At 44.7% G+C, this 22364-nt stretch overlaps 1 protein-coding gene across 8 annotated transcripts in view; it reads left to right on the top strand.

The window, feature by feature from the left end:
• The window catches only part of HDAC4 (histone deacetylase 4), a 428143-nt gene that overhangs the window by 308553 nt on the left and 97226 nt on the right, over positions 1 to 22364 (top strand). For 6 of the 8 annotated variants that reach the window (XM_050969402.1, XM_050969399.1, XM_050969394.1 and 3 more), the window contains 4 exons: positions 2047 to 2159; positions 12952 to 13068; positions 13155 to 13353; positions 21158 to 21396. In XM_050969402.1, the coding sequence (XP_050825359.1) occupies positions 2047 to 2159; positions 12952 to 13068; positions 13155 to 13353; positions 21158 to 21396 (668 nt within the window). The remainder of the gene's footprint in view (positions 1 to 2046; positions 2160 to 12951; positions 13069 to 13154; positions 13354 to 21157; positions 21397 to 22364) is intronic. The other 2 variants (XM_050969401.1, XM_050969400.1) reach the window with 1 other exon arrangement.

The raw sequence follows: 22364 nt of genomic DNA, 5'->3' as shown, positions 1-22364 counted from the left end.
AGGCTTCTATGGGCCAGCTCTGTGCTCCAAAAGAATTTCTGGTAGCCGTGAAATCAGTTAATCTGCGATGCTGCACTGGAGCTGGGAAATGCAGCTTTATAGTCTGTTAAAAATGTTTTGGGTTCAGTTGGATGTCCCACTTGCCCTGGTTAGTGGGGGTGTTAAGAACATAGCGGCAGCATATATAGCAATAGAATTATAAAGTGAAGTTTTACTTTAAGTACAAAATTCTCGTGGTTGTGTTTTGATAAGTTGTACACACCCCACACTGGACCAGTGCAGGAATGGGTCAGTGGACTGTCCTAGAGACAGGGTCTTATATCTGTCCTATCCTACCATCACTGTCAGAAGTAACAAGCTGTAGGTAATTAGGAAGGAGTAATCATACAAAGTGCAGGATGGGGTCAAAGGCAGTTCCCCTGACCAAGGGAACACCTATCCCTAGAGGCTTATAGTTCTAGACGTATAGGCCTGGCACAAGCTCTGCAAGTGAGACAGTGGAAAGGGAAAGGTCAATCAGTACTTAGTGAGTGGCCAGAACAGACTAGGATTCCCTAGGGACAAACTCTGTGTGGGTTTGTGTTACCTCTGAGAGACTTTGACCAGTATCTACATGGGGGACTTTCAGTGTAATATCTGGGAACTTTGCACGTTTTCATGAAGGTAGAGCAGAGGTCGGCAACCTTTCAGAAGTGGTGTGCTGAGTCTTCATTTAGTCACTCTAATTTAAGGTTTCATGTGCCACTAATACATTTTAACATTTTTAGAAGGTCTCTTTCTATAAGTCTATAATATATAACTAAACTATTGTTGTATGTAAAGTAAATAAGGTTTTTAAAATGTTTAAGAAACTTCATTTAAAGTTAAATTAAAATGCAGAGCCCCCCGGACTGGTGGCCAGGACCTGGGCAGTGTGAGTGCCACTGAAAATCAGCTCGCGTGCTGCCTTCGGCACCCGTGCCATAGGTTGTCTACCCCTGAGATAGAGAGTTGTCCAGCTAGTGCTGCAGGACAATAAGTGTAGAGAGACTGATGTCTGGAGATACTCAAAACAACTATTATGACTTTGTCTTTCATTTTCTCAATTATCCTCCCATTGTTCTGTCCTGATAAGAAGGCAGCATACGGAGGCATCTGCCTGTAATCCAGGGGACAAAAAAATGTATACTTGAAAGTCAGACTTCATCCTCTGTGTTCATTGCTTCCTCACTTGGAAGCCTGGAGACTTGCACATGCTCTTCTGATTCCAGTCTTTTCCTAGTGCTTCCATGTTGGGAATGGAAAGAAACTAGTACTTGGATTGGAGACTTCCAAGGAAAACCCAAGTGTTGTGGGAAGTTATATTAATTATCTAATTAGTACTGTTTCCTCTAATTCAATAGTGGACCAGGGCTCCAGATTGGTGTTAGGGTCCTGTGTGCTGCTGAAGCTACAATTCTGTAGATGACACCACCTCAGAGAAATAACTGTTTCTCATAGAATGCCAAGCGCGCCGTCAGCTCTTAACAAATAACCACTTTCGTTCATTAGGGCACTTTTTGTAAAAGTAAATGTTGGTGCTGGTGTGAAATATCTGTCAAGGGTCAGGAATGAAGTTATCTTTCCATTTAAAACATGAATAAATTCAGATATACAAGAAGAGTGCATGGGAAAACGTCAGAGCTCCGAAAGTTACTTAGTTGTGCAAGACCGAGAGCATGATTAAGATAAAAGGCTAAAGTGGATTGGGGGAGGCACTTCATAAAACTGTAGTAGAACAGTTTGACATAGACTGACTTGGCTTGTTCATGCTTTCTAAATTGTTTATTGTGTGTTTAATCATATTTAAAGTTCTTGACACACTATACAAAAAAAAGTTGCAGAGAAAAGATGGAAGTAAGTAAGTATTTGGCCCCGCTGTTTGAAAGTACATCTTGTTGTGTTATTCTCAATATAGAAATGTTTTATTAGCTCTTCAGGGTTTTTGTTTTCCCTGATAGATCTCTCTTAAGAGCTTGCAGAGATCATTTTTACTGTTTCTAATAGTTGTTTTTGAATGTGTTTTAGACTCTGCATGCAACAGTGCTCCTGGATCTGGTCCCAGTTCTCCAAACAACAGCTCTAATAACATAAGTGCTGAGAATGGAATTACAGGATCAGTCACAAGTATTCAAGCAGAGGTACAGAACTGCTCTTTACCTTGGACTTGTGCTTCCAATGAACTTGTGGAAGCTTTTAAATATGCAGGGAAAGCGGAACCTTGATTTGGATGGCTACTCTCCTAAACAGTGAAGATTTGAATGTGTTGTGTATGTAACATGCTTAGTCTGAGTTTGCTCCTAAATATCTGTGCTTAGGGTAACTGGCAGTAGCCATAATACGGATTGATAGATTAAAAGAAGGAAAGGGATGTTGGGGGAAAGTCGTGAAAAGGGTTCCGTTGTCAAATATAAGTTGCCAACTCTCTTGAGTGTTTTAAAATTTTGGAGATTTATTTTCATGCTTTATAATGTGGGATAACTTCACTTTATACTGGGGATTAATACAAGCATTGTTCAGTTACAGGGGTGGAGGAATAAACCAGGTAATAAGTTCCTTCTCCCTCGCGCAGTACTCAAAGATTTCCAGTAGTGTGTTGACGTTTGCTACCAAATTTTAACATCCTCCCACCTTTCTGCAGTTTAAATCTTATCTTTTGTTAACCTTTGTTTTTGTTTCCATAACCGATTATTAATAATAAATGATCCCATAAACTGAAGGGTGTTTGCGCCATCCTCTTAAACTTCTGGTCTTGGCCACTGTCGGGGACAGGATGCTAGACTACAGTTGGGTCTGATCTAGTCTGCCAATTCCTATGTTCCTGTTATTGAATCTGAAAATACGTGACCCACTCTGTCATTTTGTAACCTTCATATTTGAAAAGATGGTGTGTAATTATCCAGACCCCGCTGCAGTATTTCGCATTGCAGGCTTTGCATTTGCTGTTTCCCTTGAATATTGTACATGCATTTACATTTATAAACTTTCCTGACAAAGCAGAATTTTGGTTTAATCAGACTGTCCTCCAACTTGTAATTTTGGAGAGTGGAAAGGTGCATTTTGAAGCAAAAGCCAGGCTATTTGAACTTTGCCTAGTAGCGGCATACTCTTCGCTGGTTCACTCTACACTTCTCCCAGGAGTGAAAGTAATAACAATGACTTGTCACTACAGCCAGTCCTCCTTCCCCTCAGCATTCTGCTCTCATCCCATCTGGGGTTTAGCAGATTTAGTTGGGGACTGCTGAGAGACTCAGCCTCGGCTACAAATATTCAGTGCTGCACAGGAAAACTTGTACCTGTTCCAAAGGGCACAGCTTCCCCAGCATCAGTGTTGTGGGAGGGCTCATCCCATGAGTGTGGATATGCAGAAGCAATATTCTCTCCAAATAACTTTGCTTTTTACAAATGAATGTATTATTTCACCAGGGCTTTAATTTCCAGTCCTTAGTAACTTCTGCACAAATAATATTTTAGATACACATGCTGTTGTTGCAAGCATTTGATAGCCACTTTCAGTGACTACCTATTGCCTCTTGTAAAGCAGTGAAGTCATAATTTAAAGACTGAGGCATGAGTGATGCCAGACATGTAAAGTCTGTCCATTGCCAAAACAGTTCTCCAGACATGTAAAAGATACTTGTCTCTTTCCCCACCTCTTCCACAGTTTTACTACAGTGTCCAAGTCATAAAAACATAAGAGCTCCCATACTGGGTCAGATCATGATCTTTCTTGCCTAGTATCCTGTCTCTGACAGTGGCCTGTACCAGAGCCTCAGGAGCAGTGTAAAGAACAGGGTAATTATGGAGTGATCCACCCTGTCTTATACTCCTGCCTTCTGGCAATCACAAGCTTAGGGTCGCGCTGAGCATAGGGTTGCATCCCTAACCATTTTGGCTAATAGCCATTGATGGACCTAGCCTCCATGAATGTACTTAGTTCTTTTTTGAACCCCATTATGCTTTTGTCCTTCACAACATCCCATGGCAATGAGTTCCACAGGTTAATTTTGTGTTGTGTGAAAAAGTACTTTCTCTTGTTTGCATTAAACCTTCTGACTATTTAATTTAATCAAATGATACCTGGTTTTTGTATTGTGTAAAAGGTAAACAACATGTTTCTATTCATTTTTTTTCTACACCTTAGTCCAGGTGCATGTGAAAAGTCCAATGTGATCTATGAATTAATTTAAATTGAAACGCTTTAATGTAGTCCCCCAAAAGAACCTATGTGAAAAGTAAAACATTTTCTTCTGCTGTTTCTCTGAAAATTGCACCTGGAATTTTTTCACCTGTTCTATGATGTTATGGAAGAGAACAAGAATATAGTCTGTAAATTATGGTGCTGTCGTGATTTTAAAAGTAGGTATGATATGAACATTCGGTCCACTAGATCTTTGAGGCCACAGTCCACAGGTAACCTCACAATCCACTAATGGATGGCAAATATTTTTTGATTACCTATTGCACCAACTCTCTTGCTGTCAACAGATTTTAGAGTTTATTCTGTTAATTAAATCTTCCCTAGCCTCAACATTCACATCTTCCAAAAACTGGTCATGCCCTGCATTACCAGTTCTTTTCTGTAAGCATTGGATATTTCATGATGGTAACAGAGCCATTCCTCCAAACTCTTCTGCCTGCATTTGTCAGCAGCTATCCAAATACAGTTAATTAAGACAGCGTTTTAAATGCAGATATTTCTTTTCAAATGAAGGCTGTTGTATACATCAGGAAATAGTATTACCCGATTAATGCTTGCTTCCACGTGTCTTGTAAAAGGTCAGTGTAATGCACAAACTGGACTCCAATTTCTGTATTACCCCGAATGATAGACTCTCTCTGGTAAATCAGACCCATTTCCACTTTGTAAATTGTAAATAATCAACAATTTCTGAGCAGTTAGTCTTCTCCATTGTGATAGTTTCACATTTACCTGAGTGTTCGGTTTTAAATGCGAAATGTGTATATTTGCCCATCAGTTGGTCAGAGATTCACCTCTCGTCCCATACCAAATTGGAAAACTGATCATTTTTATATTATTTAAATTAAATTACTTGCCTCAAATGTAGTAAACATACAGCTGCATTCTGTTCATAGTAGATATAGCATTTATTTTTTTTTAATATTGTGTTAAATGTAATGTTTTTCCACCTATGCAAGGCTATTTGACGTTCACTGACATTTTAGTTCATATTCAGCTTTAAAAGGTGCTGCCGGATTAGACAAAAACTGTAGATGCTGGGTTTGTGCTACTCTCTGTATTTCCACAGCATTTATGTACAACTCCTAGACAGATTCAGTATATTTAAGATGATGATAATGGAACTGAAATTTTGTGTGCGCAATTAGTTTCAAGCTGTTGTGTTTTTCATTCAGTTGTGCTTAATAGAAATAAACCCGCTGAGACTATTTGAAGCACAACTAAATGGGGATTTGACTGTTTAAAGTGTAAATTGATGTAATTTTGTTACTTTTATAAGATCAGTACCCCGTAAAAATCAAGAAGAGATTTCAGTACCTCACCTACAGTACATACCTTATTTTCAGCATGTGGTGCAGTAACATTATGTTCATGCTTTAAAGCAAAATTGCCAAGTGTTCAAAATCCCCCTGGCAAATAAGTGAGTGGAAACACAAACAAGTTCTTTACAATTTTGCTTTGGTGTTAGTGTGTGTGCCAGTGGAAATATTTAACAACTGCAGAGAAATTATCGATGACAAGACCTTTGTGATAGAACTGATCTTCAACAGGTTTTTAATAATTATTGTTGACAAGATTGCGAATACACAGAAGGATACTTTAGAAATGAAAAGAACCTCACTGGCAAATTGAACTTAGCTTGAGCATATGTAAGAACTAGATGACTTTACTACTTTATCATGTAAATAAATGGCAGGACAGTAAAGGGAATGACTAACTGACTAATGTCAAATTAAACCATTTATTTGGAAATGCAGAGTCTTTGGCTGTAAAGATGGCAAATGTAGTCTTGTAAAGGTATCATTGCTACACTTGTCTATGATCCTCTCTCACAGGAATAGCTTTAATGTTACCGTATTCAGCAATTCCAGTTTCACTCTTCATTTTTCTTTAGAGAATATTTGTATATAGAAGACTTGCTTTTCAATAGTAAATGTTAAACTATTTTCTAATCAGGGCTTCAGACACTTCTCAATAACTACAGTTAATATTTGAAATAAATATTTGAGTCCATATTTGTAAGCAATCACTGCTGTGAAATTAAAAATGACTTTTACACTTCCATGGTGCCACATTAGCTGGCTATAACGTATTCATCTCAGTTAATTTCACATTCTTCGAGAGAGATGTCCCTGTGGGTGCTCCACTCCAGGTGTCGGTGCGCCCCTGCGCCTTTGATCGGAGATTTCTGCAGCAGTACTCGTACCAGCCACGCATGCACAGAGCCTGTCCCCCCACCCCCTGCTCTGAGTATACCTCTTAGTGAGCATGGGCGGCCAGTTCCCTCAGTTCCTTCTCTACTGTCCCCGGCTTGAGACGGAGCTCAGCAGACTCGTTAAAGAATTTCTTTCCTCATCTTAAAATAACTTGTAGTTAACTAGTCTTGTTAGTTAGCTGTTAGTTAGTGTTACTTACGTTTTTTCTACTGTTTTAAAAAAAAATAAAAAAATAAAAATAAATAAAAATATTTTTCTCTCAGCCGCAGCCGCTTCCGACATGCCTGGCTCCACAGGCTTTAAGCGCTGCTCGTCCTGTAAGGAACCTGTTCCTCTTTCGGATGGACACTCACAGTGCATAAAATGCTTGGGGGGACCCACATTCCCCAAAAATGTGCCCACTGCACTAAACTAAGCTTCAGAGCGAGAAAAGACAGGGAGCTAAAACTTAAACTCATACTACTTCAAAAATCCTTAGGGTCAGCCTCAGACCCTGGCGCGGACTCTGCCTCCGCTCCCTACTACAGCTCCCCCGCTTCAAAAAGGCCAAGAAAACAGCAAAAAGAGGGCACCTTCTGTCAAACTCAAAGGAAACCCTCTGACACAAGCCTTCTCCAGTCAGATCTACTATTTCTTTACCTGTGCTTCCCCGTTTGAGCACTTTCGACGAGCCGGGCTCCTCAGGCACCGCGCCAAACCCGCCTGTGGCTGCAGCAGCAGCGCAAAGCTCCGGTGCCGAGGCTTCAGGCTTCCAGTTGCCTGCCTCAATCATGGCACCCATCGGCACCGCATTGATCGCTGTGCTGACAGACCAGAGCCTCCCTGAGTCGGAGCAGCCTGCTATTAATAGCACAGCACCAGCTTGATAGCGCTGTCTGGCACTGAGCCAAGACTCAGAACACCGGTGCAGACCCGGCTTCCCTCACAGCAGTTATATCGTCTTCAGCCTTCACCTTCAGCTGCCTCAGCGCTGCAGTTCACCCAGTGAAGCGATCTCTTAGTGTCACCTATGCTGCAGTCACCCTTGCTTAAGGAATGCTTCTCCCCTATGAATGATTCAGGGTCCGAACAGCCTTCCTCCAGTGAGGAGGAACCTGAAATACAGGGTGATTTTTTCAATGTATGCAGACTCCCATCCTCGGATCCCTGTCACCCGTGGGCACAGGAAAATTACCTTAGCCTATCCTCAAGATCCTGCCTCCTGGTGTGTGAACCCCTGGATGGTACCACCTATGCCCTTCCCACCACCATGACAGTATTGAGCCCCATGGGCATCTTTTCCTTGGCAGCACATCCGCTACTCCACTTCGACGATGCACAGCACTTGCTTAGCACCATCAGATGAATGTCCAAACGATATGACACACTTGGCAGCACTCTCCCACTTGCAGGATCAATCAACTCCTGCTCCTGACCCAGTAGCGACTGAAGTAACGCCTGAAGAAGACTTACTTCCCTCCCCTCAAACGTCTTCAGATGATTTTTCGAAATTCCAGAACCTTTTTAAAAGGGTTGCCAGCGAGCTTAGAATTCGATTTAGAGTAAGTCCCTGACCAACAACATGAGTTAACGGACATCCTGCAACCCTCTTCTTCGTCCAGAGTGGCATTACCAATCAATGCAGCCCTTCTGGAACCCGCTAAGTCCATCTGGCAGGCTCCAACCACAAGCCAGCCTACCTGCAAACAAGCAGACCGTAAATACTTCATTCCCTCTAAGGGCTCCGAATTCCTTTTCTCACATCCTGCACCAAACTCCCTAGTAGTGGACGCAGCCAGCCAAAGGAACAAACAGTATTTCCACTCCACCCCAACCAACAAGAAAAGCAAACCCTTGGACCTCCTTGGCCGCAAAGTGTATGCCTCTTCAACTTACAATTTCTAATTGCCAATTAGACTGCAGTTCTTGCAAAGTATGACCACAGAAACTATAACAAGTTCATGGACTTTATTGAAGACGTTCCAGATCAAAAGAAACAGCAATTCACAGCTCTAGTCTCCGAGGGCCAGATCATATCACGCACGGCTCTTCAAGCAGCTCTGGATGCAGCCAATACCGCAGCAAGATCTACCGCTACTGCATTGGTCATGCGCCGAGGTTCATGGCTCTCCTCTTCCTTTTTTCCTCGCGAGGCTCAAAGTACTATAGAGAATCTTCCTTTCGATTAAACTCTTTGCTTCCACCATGAATGATGAGCTTCACTCAGTGAAGGATTCACGGGCAACCCTCCGGTCTTTAGGAATCCAAACCCATACGACCAGAAGGCAACAGTACAGATATCAACCTTACCACTGTCCACGCTACCCTCCATATACACAGCATTTCAATAGATCTCAGGAATAACAACAGCAATACCAATGCCAGAGATCCAGATATCAACGTCGTCGCCCCAATTCTTCCAGGGCACCTCAACTTCCTCCAACTAATAAGCAGATTTGAACCTTTGGTTGAGAGTCTCGAAAACATCGTCTCGACTTCAGCGTATGCACCGCCTACAGCTATCTTTGGACACCGCCTAAGGCTATTTTTTCACCAATGGCAGGACATTATCACCGACAAGTGGGTTCTAAAGATCGTCACAACTAGGTATTCCATCCCCTTCCTCTCCTTACCTCCCACCCACCCTCCCTCCCCATCCCTCTTCAGGGACCCCTCTCACAAGCTACCCCTCTGGCAAGAAGTGCAACATCTCCTTCAACTGGGGGCTGTAGAATTCGTGTCTGAATCCCACTAGGGGAAAGGTTTCTACTCCCATTATTTCTTAACAGAAAAGAAAACTGGAGGATGGCGACCAATCCTCGACCTCAGGCGGCTCAACAAATTTATCAAAAAGCAGAAGTACAAGATGGTTACTCTCACTACCATAATTCCAGCCGTGGAGCAGGGCGATTGGTTTTCAGCCCTCAACCTACAAGATGCCTATTTTCACGTCACTATACATCCGGCCCACAGACATTTCCTTCGTTTTACCCTCGGCTCAATACACTTCCAATACAGCATTCTACCCTTCGACCTTTCCGCTGCCATCCCCCCCCCCAGAGTTTTCTCCAAGCTCTTAGTGGTAGTAACTGCCTACCTCAAGAAAAAAGAGGTCATAATATTCCCTTACTTCGACGATTGCCTTCTCAAGGCCTCCACATTCGACGAAGCTCTCCACTTCACACAACTCACCATTGATTGCTTCCTATCTCTGGGCCTGCAAATAAACAGAAACCAATCCACTTTACGTCCTATCCAACACCTGGAGTTTATAGGAGTGGACCTTGACTCCAGAACGGGACTGTCATCTCTCCCACCCGACCGATTCAATACCATAAAACTGCTGGCTACAAAACTTCGCAACAGCCCCCAGGTCACCGCCTGAGACTGCCTCCAACTACTAGGGCACATGACCTCATGTACCTTCGTGGTCCAAAATGCACTTCTCTACATGAAGTGCTTCCAAGCTTGGCTGGCCACGGTTTACAAACTAAACATGCACTCGCTAAACAAACCTCTGGCCATTCCCTTCCGAGTCAAAGACTCTCTCCTATGGTGGACAGTCCCCTCCAACCTCTGCTCTGGAGTCCCCTTCCTCCAGACCTCCCCAACTCTGATAATGGCTACTGACGCATCTCTCACAGGCTGGGGTGCCCACATCTCTCACCAAACAGTCCATGGACTATGGTCTCCCTCTGAGACCTCCCTGCACATAAACGTTCTAGAACTTCGAGCCATACAAAATGCCTGCTGCCACTTCCTGCCACTAATCAAGAATCAGCACGTATGCATAATGACAGACAATATTGCCTGCATGTTCTACATAAACAGGCAAGGAGGGGCTCGCTCCCACTCTGTTTGCTCAGAGGCCATAAAACTTTGGAATTGGTGCCTTGCGAACCACATCCGCATATCAGCTGCCTGTCTCCCCGGGGTGATGAATACCACTGCAGATGAGTTAAGCAGACGTTTTCCCTGAGAGCATGAATGGGAGATAGACAAGGGAATCATTTACAACATATTTCACACTTGGGGTCACCCAACCATAGACCTCTTTGCAACTGTGAAAAACACGAAATGCCTGAAATTTTGCTCCAGGGTGGGACTGGCAGACACTCCCTCGGAGACACATTCATGATCCCATGGCACCGGGACTTACTCTATGCATTTCACCTAATACACTTCTCAACAGGGTCCTCATAAAGATACAAATGGACCTTGCCAGGGTGATCTTGATTGCACCTTCATGGCCGAGGCAACCGTGGTTCCCTTTCCTCACCAGAATGTCAGTTCGACCACCGATATTGCTGCCTCTCATCCCGAACCTTTTATCGCAGCAACACGGCCAGCTTCTTCACCCCAATCTCTCCATGCTTCATCTCAAAGCCTGATACCTGCATAGTTCTCCCAAAATGAACTAGCTTGCTCTGACCAAGTTCAAAGAGTGCTCCTACACAGCAGACTACAGTCTACCCGTACCACCTATCTCTGAAAGTGGAAGCGATTCACAGAATGGTGTTCAACTAAACAACTTTCTCCTACATCCACACCCCTCCTCCGCATACTAGACTACCTATTTGACATTAAGCCGGCCTTTCTTTCAGCTCCATCAGAGTCCACTTAGCTGCCATCACAGCCTTTCATGATACAATCGACAATACTTAGCTCATCCCATCACCAAGCGTTTCCTTAAGGGATTCCAAACCCTATATCCAGATATTAAGCCACCTACCCCTCTGTGGGATCTTCACTTAGTATTGTCCTGTCTAACTCATCAACCCTTTGAGCCCTTAGCCACCTGCGCCCTATTACACCTCTCGATGAAAACAGCCTTTTTGGTGGCGATTACCTCCGCCAGACGGGCAGGAGAAATAGCAGCCCTCATGGCAGATCCACCATATATGCTCTTTTTCAAGGACAAGGTTACCCTGAGGCTACACCCCAAATTTCTTCCAAAAGTTCACGCCTCATTCCACATTAATGAGGCAATACATCTACCAACTTTCTTCCCAAAACCACATGCAAACTCTTTCGAAGCCACAATACACACGCTGGATCTGCGCAAGGCCTTGTCCTTCTATTTGGATAGAACCCGACCCTTCAGAAACTCTTCTAGACTTTTTGTCTCCATCACGGAGCGCTCCAAAGGCACGCCTATCTCTACCCAGAGACGTATGTTTGAAAACTGGATCTCCGATTGCATACGACTCTATCGGATAAAAAACGTTATACCTCCAGCATCCATCAGAACCCATTCCACTAGACCTGTATCTACCTCTGTAGCCTTCTTACGTAAAGTGCCATTGACTGACATTTGTAAAGCAGCCACTTGGTCCTCCGAACACACATTTGTTAAACACTATGCCCTTACTCAGGGCCCTCTCTCTGACCCACGATTAGGCAGAGCAGTATTATCTACTGCATTCCTACCAGATCCGAAGTCCCTACCTCCTTGAGATATACTGCTTCTAAGTCACCTGGAGTGGAACACCGACAGGGACATCTCTTGAAGAAGAAGAGGAGGTTACTCACCCTGTGCAGTAATTGCCGTTCTTCGAGATGAGTTTCCCTGTGGGTGCTCCACTACCCACCCTCCTCCCCTCTACTTCGGAGTTGGAGGGAACCGGCCGTTCATGCTCACTAATTGGTTTACTCAGAGCTGGTGGGGGGCAGGCTCTATGCATGCGTGGCCAGTACAAGTACTGCTGCAGAAATCTCCGATCAAAGGCGCAGGGGCGCACTAACACCTGGAGTGGAGCACCCACAGGGACACTCATCTCGAAGAACGTCAGTTACTGTGCATGGTGAGTATCTTCCTCTTCCTTCCCTGAAAATCAAGAAATATCCACCTAAGAGGAAGATCCAGGCTCTTTAATGGAGCTTTACCTTGTGTTTAAACAACAACTTGATAGTGACTGATGCATTTCATACTGTCTTTGGCCTGGTGATGAGAACATCCATCCTGTGTAATGTAAAGTTTGTTTGTTAAAACCACCTTTTTTAGCCGTGTACTGTAAGGGACAAATGAGCCATGGAGGCTCTCTTGATATATGAACCGATGTTTCCTGCACAAAGGGTTAAAGGAAACAGGATTCTGGTGGGGTTGCACAGATGATCCCCACTCCCTCTCCAGGGTCATGTAGAGCAGTTTGTGGGAGTGGGAAGAGTGTTCCAGGGTGTGAAAAGAAACCATTGCTGCATGGATCTCCCAGTTCTCTGCCCATGTTAGGGCTATGAATGGGTTAAAGGCTACTGTAGCCATTCAGTTGGATTAACCCTTTCAGAGCAGCTCTGCTACCTTTGTGAATGCACTCAGTGCTTATCCCATCTACTTGGACTGAGTACTAGGCACAGATTAGCCCCTACGTTCAGAATCTTTTGGTATCAGAAGTGAAGTTGTTTGCCTTTTATTTTTCGTCATTCCCTTTTCTGCTTCATACTCAAGATGGTTCATGAATTAGGCAGACTATAAATGTAGCTCCTGACTATTCTCTTTACATTATCTGATTGTCACAGTTTTCTTAATTCAATTTCCAGACCAGCCTGGCTCACAGACTAGCGAATCGTGAAGGCTCAGTAACACAGCTTCCTCTCTACACATCTCCTTCCTTGCCCAACATAACGTTAGGACTGCCCGCAACTGGACCTGCCAGTGTAAGTGATGTTTAATGTTGTCTCTGGGGTTGTGGTTGCATTGACTCATTCATAAGCTGAATACTTTACCAGTTGTATATTTGCAGGCGGGATCAGGACAGCAGGATGCCGAGAGACTTGCTATTCCAACCCTACAACAGCGGCTTTCCTTATTTCCTGGCACCCATCTCACTCCTTACTTGAGCTCTACGACTTTGGAAAGGGATGGGGGAACTTCACACAACTCTCTTCTGCAGCACATGGTTTTACTGGAACAACCAACTGCACAAACTCCCTTAGTCACAGGTGAGCTTACCAAAGCTTGTGTGCAAAGGCTAAGATAATGCAGCTCCTAACTGGGAGAGTGGTACAATCCATTTCAATTTATTGCAGTCTTCTTCATGAAAGGAATAAGGGAATACCAGTTATCTCTGAAATCATATATGTTTATGACGTGGAGCATGTATTGTTGATGTAATGGGCACCTACAGTATTGGAAAAGATCTGTGATTGACCAAATTACACATCTGTAAGAGGTGGGAGGAGGCTAACATCAATATCATTTTGGCAGGATTAAGATAAACTAGTTTATAAATATCATTGTAAATATAAATTTATTAGTATTTTAATAGTAGAACCCTACCCAGTTTGATCAAAGGAACAGTGAGAAGGTATTTTCTTAGGGAATGTTTTTTTTTAAATTTACTGTGTTTAGTATTTACAATTACTGCATAGCTGCTATCCTTCTTATAAAACCCAAAGCATGTGTTTTCATTGTAAAATGTAATATGAAAAGCACAGTCGGTCTAATAATAATTCTTTTTCTTCAAGAGGTGTTCATGTCCATTCCAGTCAGGTATGTGTGCGCACATGCACAGTGGCCAGAAGATTTTTCCCCTAGCAGCATCTGTCGGGTCTGCCTGGGCTCCCCTTAGAGTCGTTCCTTCATGGCGCTCAGTATAGAGGCCTGCTGACCCGCCACCTCCTCAGTTCCTTCTTACTGCCAGTGATGGTTGGCTGGAAGGTCTCGCAGCCCTTGCTTAGCAAGCGCGTTCCATAGTTACCTGTATATAATTACCTTAGTATCTGTTATTAGTATTAGAGTTTTTAGTATAGAGTTGTTGGGGGTTACCCCCTCCCCCATTCTGCCTCCCTGGGCTTTAAAAACTGTGTGGCCTGTGCGAAGTACAAGCCAAACAGCGATCCACACTCCTCGTGTTTGCGGTGCCTAGGGGAGGATCTCCAGAAGGATCACAGGAAGATCTGCCACGAGTTCCGCCCTAGAAGTCTTAAAGAAAGGGAAGAGAAGCTTAAGGTGATCCTCATGGAGGCAGCTCTATGCCCCAACTCTGACCTGGGCTCAGTAGACCCAGCTCCTAACGCATCGTCTTCAACACGGAGTGCCTCAGCACCGTTGTCAAGCTCACGCCAAGAAAGGACTCATCCCAGGATGCTCAGCACCGACACGACACCTCACGAGGCCTGGTTGAGAGCAGGCACCGATCCCGCTCACTGGTGCCTCAGAAGAAAAAGAAGCCGGACAGTCACTCACCTCCAGCTAAATCCAGGGAAGTGAGACTCCAGGCAGGCCACAGCTCCGGCTCTCCTACTGGGGCCGCGTCCACTCCTGCTCAGTCGAGGCGGTTGAGTCCAGGGCCCCCACGGTCGCTGGTCCCTACACAGCAGCTCCAGCTCCCATCGATGCTGAAGGCTTATCAAGCCACCTTGGACCTCCTGCAGCTTATGGCACTGTTTTCACCCCCAAGGAGGGAAAAACCTCCAGTGCCAGTGGACCCACCCTGCTCCCTGGAGCAGTCAAGAAGGAAGCCAGCTATGATGTCCAAGTGCTCCCCCTCTCCATGTCCCTCAGCACCAGCCCACTCAGACAGAGAGCCTACCCACTCCCCGAGCTCTCGACTCTCGAGGCACCGAGGCTCGGCACCTCCGTGGTCTTCAGTCTCGGAGACCTTGGAGTCAGAGTCCGACTCCTATCGTTCCAGGAGAAGTAGGAGCCATAGATTGAGGTCGGGGAGAGACAGGAGGGAGCCCCAGGCATGGCCTCCGCAGTGACAGACTCCACCACAGTGGCCCTGCTGGACCCCCTGGGCCTTTCACCAAGGCCAGGGAGGTACCCAAGGTCACCGTTCCGCAATGTCTTCTGTGCCCTCAGCCACCTTCATCCCACCATCGGCTACGCAGCTTCCCTCGATGTCTGCCCACACATCAACACCTCTGGCAGCGGCATCAGATTCAGCACCGACCTCGGCACTGCTGTTTCGCCAGACTTCCACGCCAGCACCATTGTCGAAGTTGACTATGGTGCATGCACTGATGACAGCGATGGGCTCTCCATCGGCACCGGCTGCATCGACAGTTCCTCCCACCGTACTGTTGGCGGCACCAACACTGGGTTTGGCGTCTGCAGCCCTGGCACCACTGAGCGCACCATTGGCACTGACGCTGCCCCGAGAGTCGAGGGACGGATGGCAGGGAGGGGGCGGATGGCAGGGAGCATCCACTCCTTATAAGTGCGTTCTCTTCATCATCTCCTGATGAAGCATTGGCAGGTACAGCCATAGCCCTGGCACTTGGGCACAACACTGCTCAGGGTCTGGGCATTAAGGCTGAGGAGGCTGATCCCGTGGTGGACATCCTCGCCCCTTCAGGACCTTCCCATATTGCCCTATCACTCATTAAAACCATTGTGGACGCGAGCAAGGCCCTGTGGCAGACCCCAGCTTCCTTGCCACCCACTGCCAAGCGCAACGAGAGGCGTTATTTCTTGCCCTCCAGAGGGTTTGAACATTTATACTCCCACCCACCCTCTGACTCTCTTCTTCTGGACCCTGCTAACCAGCGTGAGAGACAGGGCTTCCAAGGGCTTCTCTCCTGTACACCTTTCCACCCATACCGCTCGTTCACAAGGTACTGCTCAATATCCACAGAGACTGAGGTTGGGTCATACTGATAGCACTGACCTGGCCCATCGTCACTAGTACACATCCGTCCTAGACATGTCCATGGGAACCCTGATTACCTTGCTGCTGTCCACAGACCTTCTCTCACATGATCATGGATGTCTCCAACATCTGAACCTCCAGTTGCTCCATCTCACAGCGTGGAAGCTCCATGGTTAAATCTGTTGGTGCTTTCCTGTTCAGACTAGATCAGACAGGTCCTCCTTGGCAATAGGAACCCCTCTATGAGAGCCCCATACCTTGCCAAGTGGAAGAGATTTTCAGTCTGGTTGGCACAGCGCCATTCGTCCCTGGCGCTAGCTTCAGTGCCACACGTTCTGGACTGCCTCCTCCAGCTGAAGCAGGAGGGCCTCTTGTTTTTTTTTTTTTTTATAAGAGTGCACTTAGCCACCATCTCGGCCTTCCACCTGGGCATGCAGGGCCACTCGGTATTTGCTAACCCCATGGTCAGCCAATTCCTAAAGGGGCTCGACAGGTTATACCCTCACGTCGGTCAGCTAGTCCCTGTCTGGGACCTCAGCTTGGTCCTTTCTAGGCTCATGGGGGCCCTCCATTGAGCCTTTAGCAACGTGCTGTCTGCTCTACCTCTTTTACAAGGTGGCGTTTCTCGTAGCAATAACCTCGGCCAGGAGGGTGTCTGAGCTCAGGGCCTTAACATCAGAGCCTCCTTACACCGTGTTCTATAAGGACAAGGTGCAGCTCAGGCCTCACCCGGCTTTCCTCCCGAAGGTGGTGTCACAGTTTCACATCAACCAGGACATCTTCCTCCCTGTTTTCTACCCTAAGCCTCATTCCAGCCGCAGGCAGCAGAGAGTCCGCTCTCTGGATATCCGCAGGGCACTGGCCTTTTACATCGAGAGAATGAAACGATTCAAAAAATCGATCCAATTGTTCATGGCAGTGGCAGACAGGATGAAATGTCAGTCTGTTTCATCCCAACACATCTCCTCATGAATAGTGTCCTGTATCTGTGAGTGCTACAACTTGGCAGGTGTCCCAACACGTCTGATCACTGCGCACTCCACCAGGGTGCAGACTTCATCTACAGAGTTCCTGGCCCAGGTTCCCACCCAGGAAATCTGGAGAGCGGCGACATGGTCCTCTATACATACTTTCACCACACGCTATGCGATTCCCCAGCAGGCCAGAGACAATGCAGCCTTTGGACGAGCAGTGCTTCAATCAGTGGGCAACTCGGACCTCAACCTAAACTTTGGCTTGTGAGTCACCTGATTGGAATGGACATGAACAAGCACTTGAAGAAGAAAAATCGGTTACTCACTTTTGTAAATGTCATTCTTCGAAATGTGTTGTTCGTGTCCATTCCAGTACCCTCCTCCTTCCGCTCTGTCGGAGTAGCTGGTAAGAAGGAACTGAAGGGGTGACGGGTCGGCAAGGCTCTATATTGAGCGCCATGAAAGTGCGACTCCAAGGGGTGCCCAGGCCGACCCGACAGATGCTGCTAGGGGAAAAATCGTCCGGCCACCTTGCAAGTGTGTGTGCACGCACCTGATTGGAGTGGACATGAACAACACCTCTTAAAGAACAACACTTACGAGAAAGTGGGTAACCATTTTGTCTTTCAATTGTAACTAAATCTGTTAAATTTCAAAAGATAATAAATTAGTGGTGTTTCACATTTATTATTAAGATTTCAAAAACTGTCCATAATCCCTTTGAATCTGGGCCTTGGGTTGTACTCTCAAAATTATCCAGTTGTTTGTAGTTGATTGGAGAGACATATTTGCTCTAAGAGTAAATAGAAAGCAGTGGCCACCTCTGAGTTATGTTTCTGGTCTATGCTTTCCAATATCGGGCTAAGGTGGAAGATGCAAGAAAGCATTCAGTGGTACTTAAATTGCTGAGAGACTTTTTTCTTTTATATCTTGGATGATGCTTAAATTTGAAAAGCAAAATCCTTAAGGGTGCTGATCATCAATACCTCACATTGAAGTCTCAGGATTTGGCCCCTTATAGACAGTGTTCTACATTCTTATCCCCGTAACTCCCAGTGTGTCAGAATATTATGTGTGGGGAAGCTGAGGCAGAGATAGTGATTTGCCTAGTGCTTCGGAGGGAATCAATTTAACGAAATTTAGTAGTATATACGTGTTTTATGGAGCTTAATGTACTTTTTTATGATTATCAACATCTGAACACAGAATTCTAAATTAGAATGTACTGTTGCTGTATATGTACGTCCTTGATATTCTACCCGTGTAGAACAAACAGGTGATTTCCTATTTTGGCGTTAATGCTATTTTCTCCTTTTCCACATATCCTTTCCCCAGCCCCGTCTCTGTCTTGAGCTGCTCAGCGGGAGGTTTTGGTTCTAAGTACTTGGCAATTCTTTTTCTCAGGCAGGTGTGTCAATTGTAACAATGGGCCTTCAATAGATCTTGCTGCTCTTGGGGCAGGCTGAGCTGTTACCAGTGACTAGATATCCAATCTGTTCAGTTCCTAGAATTCTGCAGGAGATGGGATACCATCTGCTACAGAGCAGGAGGACAGGGAACCCTCTCATTTCTCCCTCCAGAGTTCCTTAACTTTACTGCAGTTTGGACTCAAGGCATTTTTAATCACTTGGCTCCAATTTTTGCTGGATTTTAGTTTTGTTCAGTTTTTCTGAAGTGCTGCTATGACTCTTCCTTGCTGATGGCCTGACCACCATTCAAAAATGACACATCTTCTTGGCCAGAAGAAAAGTCTGTCGTGCTCTACCAGAGTAAAGGAAAATAAATGGTTCCCCTTTGGAACTGGGGGAAAGTCTCCTATGTGGTGGACAGGGTTTTCTTTGAAGCTGCTAGGTCTCCCTCCCTCCCCCAGCCGCACCCTTTCTCTCCTCTCCACCGCAACACAGATATCACCAAAGATCACAGCATTCCTTCTCAGCCATTGTTCAGGAGCAGCACCTCAATACCCAGCAAGCCAAAACTGCGTTTGCAAAAGCTTCCAAAGCCCCTTTCAGACTGGCTGCCAGGTCTGCTGTGTCTGCACATGTCTCTAAGACTATGCTCCCTGCAATCCCTTCCAGATAGCAGAAGGAGCAGAATCCCTCTGAGTCATTAGGGGGATCACGTTCTCCTCTCTGCACAGGCAAGTGGACCCAGAAGCATCAGTTGGTGCCAGAGGCAGCAGCCTGCTCTTGTGTTGGTCACTGGCAGTGCATGACACCAGTGCCTGTTAGATTTCGGGTGGGATTTAAGGTGTAGTGTTTTCCTTAAGTCCTACATAGCCTGTGACTTACCCAACTTGAGTACCTCTATCTCCATGCCATATTGCTGCAGCTCTCATCGGCATGACTGCTTAAGCCTGGATCGTCCTTGATTTAAAACAGTGATTTTCAACCTTTTGCCATTTGCAGACCCCGAAAAACTTTCGCATGGAGATTTGCATCGTCCTGAAAATCGTAGAGGGGGGACCACTAGTTGAAACCACTGATTTTAAAGACAAGGGGAGTTAGCAGTAGAGTGTTCTCCAGTGAGGCCCTCTGCTGAGTCTGGAAGTGAAAGATCTGTGAGGGAGAGGAGTGGAGAAGAGGCCAGAGCAAGCAGTAAGCAAGGGGAAAGAGTGAAGGATAAGCCGATGGTGTCCAGGCGCTGTGATGGTGTACTGTGTTAAGGGCAGTCTTTATGCCCCTAGAAGCTGTCTACATTTTTCTACTGCCCATGCTCAGTAGTCAATTTTCAAATAGTTATATTAGTGTTGCATGAAAAGCAGCAGCATTTAAAATAAAACAAAGGCATTGGTCCTCTGTTCAGACTGTTTTTCAAGTTTTATACTTAGGCTGTTTTTGATGTAGTTTTTTAACAAGTGCTGTTAGATATTTTACAGTATAAATGTGCGTATATTTTCCACTTCTCATAAGAAAATAACTGAAAGAATTTTGCTAATATCTTCCAAAAACATTCGCTGTTGGGCAAAAACCAAGTATGAACTTTTCCACACAAAAAGGTGACTATTTCATGAAGGTGTGTGTGAATACATGGGATGACAATGGAAATCCCTTTACATGTTTAACCACACCAGCCTGCCCCATAGTAATTCACTTTTTTTGTCCTAACTGCAGTAATGGTGCTAGGTATTTATAGTTCTGATGTTCTTGAAATGCTTCAGGGGAATAATTTAGCAACTGTAAGTCCATAAGTAATGCAGAATAGCATGAAGCTGTCCAAAATGCCGATGAATTCCAAGATTTTTATATAACCTTAAATAATATTTACCAGGAAGTCCTGGCATTAATTTCATCAGCACTATTACTGCTAAATATTAGTTTAAACTAAAAACTATAAATATGTATTTTAAACATCTTCCCCACCTCCTAAAATATACAGTGGTCAATCTTAAAATTTTTGCCTTAGTTAACTATATAACATTAACTCAATATTCACTCCATTCCGTGTTCCATGTATACAAAATACTGAGGTGACCATATTTATCTATCAGAGGCAAAGTTGACTAGATTGACAGGCAACCACTCTATTTAATGCTCATGGAAAGTGCTGGGTTTACCATACTGGAAGTTGTCAGCTCCAGTTTATTCTATAGAGTAGGTACAGCACAGCAGTGGCAATGCAAGCTTTCCCAGTGGGTGTAACCCTGATCTGGGGTGAGAAGGTAGTTCCATCTCCATGCCTCTTCTGCCCCTAGCGTTTCTACTGAGAGTGCCCAAAAGAGTGAGTGGATATCAATTCTGAGGTATTGTGATAACACTTTTTCACTTGGAACTAGGCTTAAAACTCTGTCATTTCACATAGTTCAGCTATCAGATTTTAACTCCTTGTAGAGTCCAGCAACATGGTCTTAACTCAAACAGCAATCTAGAGATAAAAGGCTTCGGCTTCATATCTCACTGTTAATTCCCAGACCTGGTATAAATTCTCTGGAAGCTCTAAAATATATACATATATCACAGGAGTATTTCAAACATTCTTTTTTCTAATGGTAACTGCTTACTTTCTGTTCTTGTTTACTTTTTAAGGGATGATACTTCAGCTGCAAATGACAAGGTGGTTGGTTTTAACAATATGTATATTATTGTCACCATCGGAGTACTCAATAGCCATTTTTTCCCTTCCTTTCTTCCTTTTTTTCTTTCTTCTCTGCTGTTTTTTCCTCCATATTATCTTCAGACTGGTATCTTTCAGGCTTGGGGCCACTGCCCCTCCATGCACAGTCTCTGGTTGGCGCAGATCGGGTCTCCCCCTCAATACACAAACTCCGACAACACCGCCCCTTGGGGCGCACGCAGTCTGCTCCCCTTCCCCAGAATGCCCAGGCCCTCCAGCAGTTAGTGATCCAGCAACAGCATCAACAGTTCCTGGAGAAACACAAACAGCAATTCCAGCAACAGCAGCTTCACATTAACAAGGTAGGCACGCTGATTGTAAATGCTTTCTTGCTCCTGCAATTTTAATGCAGCCTTTAGCTAACGTTCCTATTTAATGGTTTCTCTCACTGTAATGTGTATGGCCTCTAACAATTTAATCAATTGTTCTTCATCCTTAGATCTCTTTTTCATAATTTTGTGAAATATATTAGGCTACATACAGTGGTTTATTCATATCATCATCTAGGTAAGAAATGATACCTCTGATGCAGATGCTGGGAAAGGAAGTACGATATAAGCTAATGGTTTTCCAATCATATTTTCAAAACTCTTTTTGTGGTGCCGTTCATCCACATCAGCATCTTATCCAGTTTTAGAGAGGAGATCGTAGAATGCTCTCAAGGAATATAGGGAAAAATGGATATATTGTACCCAATTTTGCTTGAAGAAGGAGGAGAAAGAGTGTAGTATAAAGTAGTGTAATAAAATACAAGGAAAGTAAAAGATTCCATTGATGATAAACTAAAAATTAATTGGGGAAGGGCTGTTTCTAGTCCAGAGGATCTTCAGATTTGTTTAAAGTTTGCTCACCAGGATAATCTTCTGAGAGAGTAATGGGACAGAGCACTTGAGTGGGAGCCAGGAATTCCTGACTTCCATTCCCAGCTCCAATGCAGACACCCCCACCCCCCGCCTATGGTGTTGGACACATCATTTATCTTCTCTGCCTCCATTTCCCCATCTGAAAATGAGGACTTCTAGCCCAAAGAGGTTTTGTGGGTATTCATTAGTTAATAGTTATAAAGTGCTTTGAAGATGGAAAGTGCTATCTGAGTTTAAGTATTATCGCGCTTTCCATGAACAGCAGATAAGTATACATGTGTTGCACAAAGCTGTTCATCAGTACACAAATATTGCATTCACTTTGCAGGTCAAATAGATTGTGGTGTACAGATAGAAGAGGTTATTTCAACTTGTTGTGAAGGTATATTTCTTCAAAGAGAAAATGG

The sequence above is a fragment of the Gopherus flavomarginatus genome, chromosome 10 (assembly GCF_025201925.1).
Source record: "Gopherus flavomarginatus isolate rGopFla2 chromosome 10, rGopFla2.mat.asm, whole genome shotgun sequence".
Taxonomy (NCBI): domain Eukaryota; kingdom Metazoa; phylum Chordata; order Testudines; family Testudinidae; genus Gopherus; species Gopherus flavomarginatus.
Note: the sequence above shows the minus strand (reverse complement) of the source record. Positions and strands in the feature narration are given on the sequence as shown.